The 15,250-nt window shown below is 34.1% G+C and overlaps 1 protein-coding gene across 2 annotated transcripts in view; it reads left to right on the forward strand.

Moving 5' to 3' along the window:
• Positions 1-15,250, forward strand: part of LOC149774299 (P-selectin-like) — a 63,931-nt gene that overhangs the window by 12,730 nt on the left and 35,951 nt on the right. For both annotated transcript variants that reach the window (XM_089945447.1, XM_089945446.1), the window contains exon 3: positions 8,529-8,708. In XM_089945447.1, the coding sequence (XP_089801573.1) occupies positions 8,529-8,708 (180 nt within the window). The remainder of the gene's footprint in view (positions 1-8,528; positions 8,709-15,250) is intronic.

Genomic DNA, 15,250 nt, shown 5'->3' on the forward strand with positions numbered 1-15,250 from the left:
AATTTTTAGGAACCTTTGGAAACAACTGTAAGTCCGTTTCATCTTTTTACTTTGCATTTTAAAGAAATAAATTGTTTGTTGAATTTTGCAAAAACTTGTTGATTTTGCTCTTTTCTGTTCCTAAACAAAAGACCATAGAGTCATAACAGAAATGGGTTGGGGGGGGGGCTCTAACGGATACGAATTTCTTTAAATATTTCATAGAAATTACAACTGCTTTCTAAATTGAAATTCACTTTGTTCCGGAATTATTTTAGTCCCTGGTATTTTGATTTCTCATATTTGAAAAATCTTTAGTGAAGCTTTCACACTGTTATGTACAATGGAGAACTTTGTTAAGTCCTACCCAGGAAGGATTAGAGTTGAAAAACACGAGTTGATTCAGTTTGTCAAATAATATGATCTTTCTGAAGCGAATGATTCTTCCACGAAACAATACATAACGAATATGCTGGTTCATTATTGGGTGGAAAAAAGTTTCCTTGATAAACGTGTTTTGAGTTTGATTGTGAAATCTTTACAGGTACGGAAGGCATAAGTAAACATTTGCAGTTAAAAGACCCTGATGTTATTAGAGTTAAGAAAGTTTCATCTTGAGAAGGAAGGTATGCACATTCAAAAATAGAAAAGAGATACAAATGCGAATGCAATTGCAGAAGGAGGAGAGAGAGAGTTAGAGAGAGAGGAATGACAATCGAATGTAAATGCAAAATGAAGAAAGAGAAGGGCGGTTAAGATTTTAAAAATTGCATGAGAAGCGAAAAGTACACAAACGCGCACACACTTTACACACAAGTTCAGGTTTTGATGTTATTAGATATATCACGTTAGTAGCCCCTATTCAGGAAATAAATTGATGAATAATTTCTTCATTTTGAGAAAATTGCATAAAATTTGAAATGGGAAAGAGTGCACTGGATGTTATTTCAAAGTGTACCTATTGACTGAGATATTTACGTCTCACTGCTGATTATGGTGTGGTTGAGGAATATGTCTTGAAGGTTATGAGGTGGTGCCTGAGACATATCGACAAAGATTTAGGATTTGTAGAAAAGCGTCGGATTAGACCTATATCGAATTTGCATTTGAAAAGCACGACAATTTGATAGATGGTGCTCAACCTGCAAGGTTGATAAATATATAACCTTCGACAACTCATATTAAATAAAGATTTCATGAATTTCGTTCATAGTACGTGATCAGAAAAAGGTCGAAATTTTGGAAAATGATGCTAGTACATCGGATGACTATTTCTTGACTCACAAGGTTTCATTTGTCAAAATGTCTTCCTCTCAGCAAATTTTTGGTTGAAAAAATAATCATCTGAGCCGCATACGACTACTTTCAAATTACAATATAGCACAGCTTTAATGAATCAAACTTCCGATAAAACCGATGAGAAATCCTTTTTTCTTCCTACGTGTATCTATTTTAAGAAGAAATGACATGTTATTATTGATTGTTACTGGTTGACAAATAAGCAACAGAATAAAGACAGAGTTGATCCAAATGATCAGTTTTAGAGGACAATGTAATGGTTATGTATTAAAAGCAATATATTTGTTGGACTAAACAAACCCGTGTCTTATTTGGAGAATTAGGAAATGATGTCGAAAGGTTCTGTATTGCGTGTTTCACGTGTTGGTGATTTTTCCAAGCCATACCCTATTAAAAGTTTAAGGAGCACATGAGTTTCGCAGCCTTTCATTGTCAAGTAATTTGTCTTTGTCTGATAAGTCTTTCTCAAGTGAAAGTGTTCTTATTCAGGAAGTAGAGTGCGGCTTTGTTAATGTTCCTCTTCATTGTGTTAAGTTGCATCAGGTTTAGTCTCAGGACCCGTGACTGTTGGAGATGTGTTCTTATTTATCAATTCAGGATATTAATTCATTCCTAGGCAATGACCTAACTGGAAACAAGGCTCTGGTTAATGCACTTATAACTGACAAGCCTTAATTGGATCAAAAAGTTGATCCTTTTGAAATTGATATATTTGATTTATATCCTGTTACATGAACTATGGCAAAGAGAGTTCTTGAAGATGATGTTGATCAGTAAATAATACCCTTAGCTGACAGATATATTGATCAGTCTTTTAATGAGGCCACTTGTACTACCGGTATTGGTAAATAAAGAGGTATTGATCACAGTTATCATCTTTTAATACTCCTCTCTATTAGTATCCAGGTGACAAAAGACAAGCACTAGTTATCGAACAAGAACAAGAACATGAGATCGCCTATTTGTTACAGAGGGATGTTAGTAAAACTGAAGACTCACAAGTAAGAGTTGTTTTGTGAACAATGGTATCTTTATGAGAAAATGGAGACCACGATATGTACCCGTTGATGATAAGTGATCAGTGAGCTATCAAATTTGTTTCTTAGTCTAACCATGGGACTCGCTGCTGGTCATTTGGGAGTCATTAAAACTTATCACAAGGTCTTGAGTAATGTTTTTGGCCAAAAATCAAAAGTAATGTTTGTAAATACTGTAGATCTTGTCACACTTGTCAAATGGGAGGAAATCAGAAGATAACTAAGACCCGTCTGCAACATATTACTGCATTTGACTAACCCTTTAGCAGAATAATGGCGTACTGTATCAGTCACGCACCAAAGACATAGTCAGACAACCAACACTTGTTGACCATAATACGTGCATCTAAAAGATTTCAAGAGGCTATTCCTCTGAGAAATATTAAAACTAAAACGATAGTAAAAGCTTCGATAAATTGTATTTAAAATTTTTGACCATCCCATATCTATCTCGTATGTCAAGGGTCAAATTTTATGACTGCGAATTTCCAGCTCGTTCTGCATGAGTTAGGCATCCACTTTAAATGTTCTGCTCATCAGCCTGAAAATCAAGGGGCGTTGGAAATATTTCAACAAACTTTGAAGAAGATTATTAGATTAAATTACTTTGATAAGGAAAAAATTGTGACTAATATATTAATTTATAGCTGTTTACTTTTAAGAAATCACTTCAAGATTTTTCAGGTTTTGGTCCTTTTTGAACTAGTTTTCGGACATACTGCCCGTAAAAGAAAAACACTTTTCAACCGAATATTCAAAAATTAATCTTCTTCACTAAGTCTCTGATTTTAAATTATAAATTGCCATAGTCCTGTAAAATAGCAATAACAATTCTTCATTATATTCAGTCAATAATGAAATTATGACAAGACAGAAATATGGAGGAAAGGTGTTCTGGCTGTCTTGCCCATACCTCAGTTTCCTCTGATTATTCTTGGAGATTTCAACTTTCACTTTGACTGTCCCGGAAACCCAAACACATCAAAACTCATGGATTCCATTATTGTTTTCAACCTCAAACAGCCAGTTAACCAACCCACCCATAAACATGGTCACATTTTAGACTGGATTCTTCTTAGGCCTGATGATAACATTATATGGTCCTCCCTGGTATCCCATGAACTTGCACCAGATCACCTCTGCATTATATGCCATCTTCACGTATCAGTCCCTAACCATCCACCTTTATCTGCTACTAAGAGAAACCTCTCTATGATAAATAGAACCAAACTAATGCATGACATCCAAGAAAACCTAACAACTTGCTTACCTCCTTCAGCAGAATAACTCGATAACTACCTGCGTTCATTGCTAAACAAACATGCCCCAGCTACCAAGTGCAGAGTATCAATTCAAAAGTGTTCTCCATGGAATAGCTGTGTTAGGGACCAGCTTCGCACTGCTAAAAGAGACCGCCGTAAAGCTGAAAGGCTTTGGCTTTCCACCAGACTCACTATTCATAAACAAATCTATGAAGCCGCTAAGAAGAATGTCACAAATATAGTCCATGCAGCGAAATCAGCCCACTACACTACTAAGATCATGGAAAGTTGCAGCTGCAAAGAGCTCTTCGAGATTACTAACAAGCTAATGTCAAGGAACAAATCTTCACCACTTCCAACTACCTTCTCTCCAGTCCACCTTCCGGACATGTTTGCATATTTCTTCCGTGGCAAAGGACAAACCATTAGAGATAGCTTGACACCACAATTTCAATTTTTTCGTAGTCACCATACAGTTGGGATACATAATTTGAGCAGCAACCATTAGCAGCATTTAAACCTGTCTTTATGGATTTCGTACGTACAATCCTAATGAAGAGTGCACCAAAGTCATGTGAACATGATCCAATTCCATCTTCACTGCTGCCTGAGTGCTTAGATCCAGCATTGCCTTCACTAACTGATGTTATTAATACCTCTCTCTTATCCGAGGAATTCCCATCATTTTTCAAAACTGCCATTGTAAAGCCTCTGCTGAAGAAACCAACACTAGAAAACAACGATTTAAAAAAACCACCACCAAGTTTATAATCTCCTATTCATATCACAAATCTCAGAAAAGGTTGTTCCATACCAGCTTGTATCTCATCTGAATTCAAATAGTCTCTTTAACAATGAACAATCTGCATATCGCCCTTGCCACAGTACTGAAACTACTCTTCGAAAGTAGTTAATGACATTCTCTCTGCTTTTGATAGCGGAAAGATTACAGTCCTCACCCTCCTTGATTTGTCTACAGAATTTGACACAATATACCATAATATATTACTTCACCGTCTCCAGCATGTATTTGGCATTCATGATACAGCCTTACTGTGGTTCAAGTTCTACTTGGTCAACAGGACACAAATTGTGTCTGCAAATGGAATACACTCCAGCCCAGTTGATATATGTTGTGGTGTTCCACAGGGGTCTATTGTTGAACCTGTTCTCTTGATTCTATACACTCAGCCGCTCTCAAATGTCATAGATGATCATCCAGTGTCTCACCAGTTGTACGCTGATGACAACCAAATATACAAATCTAGCCACCCAACTGAAGTTGATGCTACCATCCAAGGTGTAGAGAGGTGCATTTCTCATGTGAACTCATGGATGACATGTAACAAGCTGCAGATGAATGATGATAAAACTGAAGCCATTCTGATCACAACACAAAGACTTTCTCATTCACATCCTTTACCTCAAACAATAAATATCAGCAACACCAACATTAAATTCACACAATCAGTACGAAACATAGGTGTTACCCTGGACAGTACTCTCACATTGCACCAACATGTCATGAACATATGCAAGGCTGCCTATCTTGAGCAGACACGCATCAGCTCCATTGCAAATATCTTTCAGCTGATGCCACTAAAACACTTATGTGTTCATTAGTACTTTCAAGACTGGACTATTGTAACTGAATTATGTCTGGTTCATATCAATATCTACTCCAAAAACTTCAAAACGTTCAAAACACAGCTGCTCGGATCATACTTAGAGTACTACGATCAGAGCACACCTCCCCGCTGCTCTGTACCCTATACTGGATATCCATTCGATCCAGAATCAAACACAAAATTTGTTTTCTGTGCTACTTTTCAGACCTCACCCATGTGTGCACACCAGCATGATACTTACGCTCTTCTTCTGACAATCGTATACTCATTATCAGAATCTATGAAAACAAAGTCATATGGACAGCGTTCTTTTGCATACCAGGGCCCAGCAACGTGGAATCAATTACCCACTGAACTTAGACAGAAAGACACAGTGATTCCATTCAAGAATGCTCTTAAAACTCACTTTTTGGACTGCAAGAACAAACTTAAAGACCTAATAATGTTTCCTACCTTCAATATTCTCAACATGTTTTTTTTTCTATGTTTTCTAATTTCATGGTGTTTGTGTTTGTAATCATACCATTATATGTTTTTTTTTATCTTGTAGGTGTTGTCTAATGCTGTAAAGCGCTTAGAGCTTCTAAAGATTAGGCGCTATACAAAGTTCTCATTATTATCATTATTATTTTTGTTATTATTATTATTATTATTATTATTATTTGGTGTTAAATTTTGTTGTCCTTCATATAATGACTAGAAACAAGCCTACTAATCAAACCCAAAGTTCTGTCTTCCCAACTTCCTTTCTCACAAAAATACTGAATCAAAATAGTCCTTATGTTTTACTTTGATAAAGATGCTTTTGCTTCAGAAAGCTCATAATTTCTGACAAGCTCAGCTTGTCCATTTTTATAGGCTCCGATCCTTCCTGGGTAGGATTTGAAACGTTTTTCTCGACACTAGATGCCATTATAAATGCTTTCTGGTTTCACTAATGATAGCTCAAATGTGTGAAATTAAAGTCTTTACCAGGGACAATGAAAATTCCCCAACAAAGTCAATTTAATTTTTAAAGACAAATTTAATATTTCTTAATTTTTTCAAGCACATTCAAATTGGATGAGGACCAACTTAAGTTAGGACTCTGTGGTTTTAATCTATGTAACAGAAAGAAGCAAAAAAAAACGTTTAGGAGGAAAAAAATTATTGAAACTTACAAAGTGAAAATTAAGCAAGCAGTTATACTTGAGTGAATTAAATCCCAATATAATCCCAAATGCCACATTGTAAGTCCAAAAGTACAGAATAGTCCGAATAAAAAATTGTTCTGACTAGGATGTCTCGGCAAGTTTTCGGTCTGCATTATTCTACCGGTAAATTGTTGAGGAGGATTAACTTTTGTCATAAGATTTCATGATAGGCCAGCGTTTTTTTCTGGATAAAATTAGCTCTTAGTTTGTCCGGATGTTAGGTCAGAATAAATGGTATCTGATTAACCTTTTTCTTTTCTTTATATAGTGATATGTCATGGCAATATTTTCGTTATAGCCCTTTGTTTTGCCCCTACTATTAGGTCTTTGTCATCCGATCCATTATCATATGTTCAGACACGTCTTCAGACCTTCGTTGTAGCCTCGGTTTATCCAGTTTTCAGACAACTATTCTAACTATTTTGGGAATATTGTATCGTCGGAGTAAATTCAGAGTAAACTTGGTGTCTGTCAATACGAAACGTTCCGAATGAAATACTTTGGATGGCATACTGTTGTTTGTCATTTAATTTTGAGTAGATGTCGTTGTGGTGTTTTTTCTGCCAGCCTGGTTGTTATGCCTCGGGAAAACGGTGATATGGTAATGACTTTGTAATCATTGAAGAAATTATCTTCAAATCATTCAAATCGCATTGATACAAAGATTGTCTTCTCTTCTACTCACATATTCCCCTGGGTATTCTGCAGTGATGGTATAGAAATGACGCTGCAACATGGAAAAGAAACGTAAGATGAAATCAAACTCACGGCAGATGTCTCCAACTCAAACCACGTCTTTCTACACACAACAACCAGACTGGTAGGAAACAAACACCACACTGACCTCTGCTCAAAATTAACTAATAAGCACTAGTATATTCACCTATCCAGATATCATTCAAACCATTCCGTTCAGAATATTCCGTACGGCATGACATTGAGGAGATATCTTATTTTTTCCGATGATAAAACATTTCAAAAATGTTCTGAATGGTTGTCTGAACTGGAAAGATACAGAATATTACTGGATACACCACATTGAAACCAAATGGCTCAAACCACGAAGGTTCCAAACGGCACAAGCTTAAAATCATCATCTCATCTGTTTACAGCCGTAAATCAATTATCCATTATATAATCGAATCTTAATCAAACGGATGGCTCTGTTATTTATTGGCTGGTATGTCAACTGTTTTATGTTTGGCTTTCAAAAAGAATCAGTGAGAGTTGGACACGGTTAGACTAGATAAAAACTAGCATTGCGATCTTCTCTGACAGCTACCTGTACATATATAAGCATGTTTGACTCTCACTCTCTCACTATAATTGTCTACTTGTATAATATCCGTATGCTCAGAAACGTTACTTGGCTTCATCTTGCCTATATATGAAAAATCTTCAGTTGAAAGTGTCTGAGTATATCTTAACATAAACCCAACGTTTCTTTGTTTTCAAATAGTTGTATGACTAAAGTAGTCAAAAACGTGTATTCAGAATATCGGAAAATTGCAAATGATCAATAAAATGGGCAAACGAGGTTCAATAGTTATGAATCCAGTTTATTGACACAAATGAGAAATTATATATATATATATATATATATATATATATATATATATATATATATATATATATATATATATATATATATCACCCATCTAAAGAAAATAAAGGGCAAATAAACAGGAACAATACTCATGCATTATGATCCATTTATCTTATCATACACAGTGAAGTTTATTTTGCAATTTAAATTCCCTCGAGTTCAATAAGGACCAACAAAATAAACGATGAGACCAATTATATGCAGTTGCGATGTGCCAAGAATTATTTCTGATAACGTTACTGAAATAGTTGAGAAAATTCCTCTTCAACCGTGAGAAAATCGTGATTTAATTATTCTTCCTTTTCATTTGATTTATATTTTAGAACTACGGCATTAAAATGCATGAATTGTAAGCAAGATTATTTCTATCTAACTATCCCAGATTAATGTTGTTTATCTTGCAGTGTATTTTCATTACACGTACATTCAATTAGCCACTTCGTATTGACGATTTCTTCGTTGTTCAGTGATAGCATGTTCCTCGCTTTGAGTTTGCGAAACACCAATATGCTTTAATCTTACAGAACGCTGTCCATCGGAATTTTATGGCGGTTACATAGACTTGTTGTGTAGCACTGACCGTGGAAGTATGTGTACCTTCTTATGCAAAACAGGATTTGATAATAATCGTTATTCAAGCTGGCTGACATGCGGAGAAAACGGAGAATGGAGTCCAGATACCAATACAAGTTGCGTCAAGTCAGGTAAAATGTAAAATGAGTAAACAGATAATCAACAGATTCGTAAATGTATAGATATTATTGTACAAGAAATACCCTTAAACATTACTGAAAAGAAATAATCAGCTTGTAAAAATAGTATGAGAAAATGGCTTAAAAGCATGTCACTGGATATAAAAGCCATAAAACAAAATATAATTACTTAGTCTATGCACGGTTGTAAGTATCTGTATGTATTTTAATGTATATTTCTCATTCTGCCAACATTTTTATACCTGTACTCCTGTAAATCATTGCAAGCTGACCACCTATAGTATATTCTAATGATTTTAACAGAATATAAGAGCGGAAAATATTATTTGTGAGGAATATTTCATATTCTAATCATATTGTGTCCTGCGTGCTATATTTTTTTGTTGTGGGGGGTCACACTTTTATTCCGATCTTGGACAGGCAATTAACTTAGAAACAGTAATCGTGCTGTCCTATGTAATGGCATCTTGTCAATCATAATACAACTTTATGATACAGCAGTACTCGTGCTGTCCATTGTAATGACATCTTGTCAATCATAATACAACTATGAGATACACCAGTACCCGTGCTGTCCATTGTAATGACATCTTGTCAATCATAATACAACTATGAGATACGACAGTACTCGTGCTGTCCATTGTAATGACATCTTGTCCATCATAATACAATTACCATATCAGATACTACATTAATCGTGCTGTCATTGTAATAGCATCTTGTCAGTCATGATACAACTATAATATGAGATACAACAATAATCGTACTGTCCATTGTAATGGCATCTTGTCAATCATAATACAATTATAATATGAGAAAAAACAGTACTCGTACTGTCCATTATAATGGCATCATGTCTATCATACTGCAACTATAATATGAGATACAACAGTAATCGTGCTGTCGTTGTAATGATATCCTGTCGATAATAATACAACTATAATAGGACATATAACAGTAAGTGTGCTGTCCATTGTAATAGCATCATGTCTATCATAATGTAGCTACAATGTGAGATATAACAGTAATAGTAATAGTAATTGTTCGTTGCGGGGCTTCTGTGTCATGATTGTAATTGTTATTAATATTTAGTCCATTGCCACTATCAGACCTGCGTTACGCCTGGCAAATAATGTTGCTAGGTCAAACTCTGATAATAACTGGAATTAACGGCAGAAGAAAAGGTTCACACGTTTCCTACATTTGAAGTTTCTGCAAAATGTGTTTCGTATATTTTAATCAAGTTTAGAGACAATATTTCTTCTATTTGACTGCAAATCTGTTCAAAGGTTTTTCAGTCCAATTTTAAGATTGTCATTTGAACTTGATTGGCGTGCTAGTTTTACCATCAACTTTAGATTTCACTGAGAGCTGGAAATATGCAACGGGTCAAAAATTGAAAGCTGGGAAGCACTATACAATTATACAATGTGGGTATTTATGTGTTCCGCAAAAATAGAAAGTTTAAACTGTTTTTGAACCAAATGACTTAAATTGATCAAGCCATAGAACTGAAATATTATGGAATCGGAATTTCCCAAAACTGGAAATACAAAATGTGAATAATTTTAAAATTTCAAAGCAAACTAGTTATCTTAAGTCGCGACATCAAGAACTTGGCCTTAAATTTAATGATGTAAAAATTTATAAAGAAACAAAACTTGTATTTGAATGGTCAGGCAAATTGAAAAAGTACATAATAGCCCGCTTAATTTACTTGTTCATACAATTTATTGACTGAACTTATCAACGTTTACGAAACTTGTCAATGAAACTAACTTAGATGCAAAATAACCCGTGAACCTTCACTTATATGTTATATTACTGAGTAGTCTTTTCTTTGTTAACAAATAACTTGTAAACCTGTAACTAGTTTATGCAAGTTTTTGACGACCTAAATTCTTGAAACTCGGGGGCTGACTATGTAATTAAATAGGGTGCCAGGAATTTTCTTCTCGAATTAAAATATTGATTGTTTTGTACTCAATCAAGGATACATATTTTCTAGTCATATTAATTAGGTAAATACGCAAATAATAAGTTGAACTATTTTTTTCAGGAGATAAAGGCCAATTATTTTTTAAAGAACATGGAGTTCTTTGCTTTGATATAGTATGGGTTGTGCTCAATATATTACACCAATAATAATATGTTTCCATTCAATATTTATATAGTGTTCTTTGTATTGAAATGTCATATTTCAGTACGAAACAGTTATTTGCTGAGATACTTCCGCATTGCTCCTGTGGCATATGACTTATCTGGGGGGAATAGAACCAAGCCATGTGGTAGAACTATGAAGGACCTTGAAACTAGCATAATACTTAGAGCTTATGCGAACATACCCATTAGATTAAAATACTCATATGGAATTGTATTTGAGTACTCGTTTCAAAAGAAATGCGTTAAACGAGATTTATCATTTGTAACTCCTGCCTATCTTCGTAAGAAAATCTGAAATCATAAACGGAAATTTACAAATGTAACTTGAAATGACCGCAAACAGTCAAATTTGTTTATCAAATGATGAAATCTAATGATTTGTTTCAATATAACTGCAGCTTATCCAAACGAACTGACAAGGACACAATTTGATTCCTGGGACTTTATGTGTTCTGTTTGCATCACTTCTTGCCATCCTCAAGGATTTAATGTAGTGTTATTACATGATTTAATATCGAACAAATATTATATTGCCTTTTAAATGAAAATAGAATAGTGTTCATGTGATTAAACTACTTAATGAACCATTGCATTCAATAACTCAAATTTATTCATTTTTGGGAAGAACAAAAGGTTCTTTCACCACTTTAGATGAAAAGCAAGGAGATTTTTTTTAATGTGTTGAAGGTACGGATAATATACACATCGTGTCAGAAAATGTCTTTCGTTCTCAATTGCAGCGAGTATTAACGAAAGCTCCAAATGTTTAAAATTTCTTTAAAATAGGCTTTTTATCCAGGAAATACCTTGAAGGCTACGTTTATGTACGTATGTATGTATGCATGTAGGTAGGTAGGTATAAAATAGTACGAATTACTTTTATTAAATGCAAAACTTTACCTTCGTTGATTGACAACTATTTCTTTAAACTTATTTTCAAGCTTGACTAAAGCTTCTCTCAACTCGTTCCAACAAAGCATGATGCATACCGTATGTACTCGATTATAAGTCGAATCTAGCATATTGATCGGCAGATCAATGTCTGCGCTGTTTGTTAACAGTAATCAGTAGAACAGACAACGTATACCCTGATCTGCCGGTGAGTATTTACTGTACAATGTGGTGCCAATCCCTTGTCTGATGAAAGATAGGTAAATTATTCATTACTAATAGTGATTTTTAGATTCATTAAAGACGTAAAACTTGGGTGTGTAGGAAGCCAGGTACTAAATATCCTGAGTTTGTTATGCTTGTGGCAGACATCAAAGTTTGATGGAGCATCATGAGTATCAAGAGAACATCATATTACGGCAGATCAAAATAACGTCATATTACGGTAGATCAAAAGAACGTCATATTACGGTAGATCAAAAGAACGTCATATTACGGTAGATCAAAAGAACGTCATATTACGGTAGATCAAAAGAACGTCATATTACGGTAGACCAAAAGAACGTCATATACCGGTAGATCAAAAGTTTCATATTCGGTAGATTTATGATAAGACGCTACAGATACTCATCAAAAGAACGTCATATTACGGTAGATTTATGATAAGACGTTACATGAATATAAAAATAACGTCATATTACGGTAGATTTATGATAAGACGTTACAGATACATTCTCTGGTGTCAGAAAACAGAAAAGCGCTATTATCCCAGGAATTTAATTATGCTCCGATACGCAGCTGACCTCTGATAAACCCACACCCTTATTAGAAAGCTTCTCTTGAAAAACCAAGCTAATAATATAAGTGAAGGAATAAATATTGTAAGATATATCCGACTCCAATGTATGTTATAATATTAATACTACTATGGTAAACAAAAACTAATTTTATGCAAAATTTCAGTGAGTTGAAAACAACACGAATAAAATAAGCGCACATATTTATTGATCCAGTTTATTTTACTTAATCATATAAGATATGAATATAGCAATGAAAAAAGTACATGCGAAAACTGTAATTACACATAGATCCTTTTAGGCTGAAAAATGTCTATATTTCGACTCCGAGTCACGTTACAGACAATATCCTCTATTAAGATGATGGCTTTGTATAAGTTCAAATTCTTAAAATACATGAATTCCATATCAGGCTGGGCTAATCTCATAGCATAAGTCCACTCTCTGTTTAAGCCAGTAGTAACCCATGAATTTGTTACGACTTTCGATTGGCTGATTTGCATGGAAAAAATAAGAGGAGTCACGATACAAATTCATTTTTCATAAAGTCAGGTAAAATGAAAAAACAACTTACCAACATATTAAAAATTCTATAGATATCAATACACAAGAAATAAATTTATATATTACCCAAAGAGGTATATATATAAAACCAGAACGTGTGATATAATTATTTCACCTCGACTAATATGTATGCTACGTTTCCAGTCGAACCTACGTCTGCTTTGACAGTAATAAGAAGCACGGATGAAGGAAACGTAATAACTATTATGGGGATCACCGCAGGAAGTCTAATTGGGATGATAATCATTGTTGTCTTCGTAGTATGGATTGCAAGGCGGTGAGTTTACATCGTTGAAATAATATCGCCATCATCATAACTCTCATTTATATTATTATTCCTCTCTACCATCATCATCATCACGACGATAACAGTAAAAATTACTATCATCATTATCACATTATCCTCAACATAGTTCTTCTTATAGTTGCTGTTATGATAATAGTAGCAGTAGTGTTATTACTTTCAGCAGTAGTAGTAGCAGTATCACAAACTATAGTTTCAGCATTCTTATATATATATATATATATATATATATATATATATATATATATATATATATATATATATATATATATATATATATATATATACATACATACATACATACATACATACATACATACATCTTCTAACTTCACCTTAACAAAGAGATAACCAAATAAGGAATTAAGGAATAACTGGATAAGAGAGTGGCACTAAAGTAGGAGATAGTTGCAAAGACAAAGAAACGAATTACGATAGGAATTTGCTCTGGTCATTTAGATTAATGTACTTATTATTCATAGGTCCAGTGGACGAAAATCACAACGAAGAGTGCCTGGTCAAGTAGGCAATAGTTGTTTGAGACCAAGAGAATATCAGTTACATGACGTTGCAACCATTCGACAACAGAGTAATGAAAATGGTATTGGCAGTGTATCATCCTTTGAATTTCCTTCATATAATGGTCTTTACGTCCATTCATTTGTACAACGGATCCCCACAATCTCCAGCAGCTGCAAGTATCCTGAACCTCCCCCATCATACAGCGAGACTCCAATCGCACCTTATGAATCGCCTCCAACCTATGAAGAAGTAGTTACGGACCCATCAAGATTCAATTTAAATATTTAGACTGATGGACAAGAAAAGAAAAAAGCATTCAATATATTTTATTTTTATAAATCTATCTTTGAATCTCTTCCCTATATATACGGTGACAATTATGTGTAATGCAACAATCTAAAATAGAATTAAGTTCTAACTTAAGCATATATATATAGAGAGAGAGAGAGAGACAAACAGACAGACAGACAGACAGACTGTAAATACTGCTGGCAGTAATCGATCTCTCTTGCCTTCGATTTATCTCCATACCCATGAGTGTTGTTCGATCCAGATTTTAAAAAAACAAAATGATAGCACCTATATTAGATAATATTTCCATATGTTGTAAACATAATACGTGTAATAGTTGCGTGGTAAATGTGATAATGGATTAAAATTCATGTTGTAATTGTAAATTCAAGTTTCAATTTTAAAGTTTAAGTTCACTTCTGAAAATAATTAATTTTATGTGCTTGACGTCCTTACCCGAAATCTGTAATCAACATATGCATGAATTCGTCATTTTGATTTATGAGTGAAGTGTCAACAATAAATAATCAATTTTTTTAATGTTTTTAGCTGGTTTTTTAATCTCATTCAATTTATATTAGCAGAAAATATTTTCTTCTCATAATCACGTACATGAAACGGTCCTTTCTTCTTAACGTCATCAATGACATGTAAATCCAATTACATGCATACGCATACCCACACTTTAAGTGTGTCAATTGTCCTATATTGTCCTATATTGTTTATCTAATAAAATATTACTTAAATAGCTCGCAAAGGTTCTGTATAAGTCTATGTGTGAGTAGAAATGAAGACACGCTTGCAGATAGTTATATTTTTACTCATTATTTTATACTCCTCCATAACAAATTTTATTATATGCTATCTTTTTCCTCTGTTAACTTTACATTTTTCAATTGTGCAGTATTATGTGATACTGAACACTTTCATATTGCATGCACGCGCACGACACGTGTGCCTAACAATAGTACAGTGTGTTAGGAACTACTTTGTAAACAAAC

Source organism: Sinohyriopsis cumingii, unplaced genomic scaffold (genome assembly GCF_028554795.1).
Source record: "Sinohyriopsis cumingii isolate HCF-2022 unplaced genomic scaffold, ASM2855479v2 utg000349l, whole genome shotgun sequence".
Taxonomy (NCBI): domain Eukaryota; kingdom Metazoa; phylum Mollusca; class Bivalvia; order Unionida; family Unionidae; genus Sinohyriopsis; species Sinohyriopsis cumingii.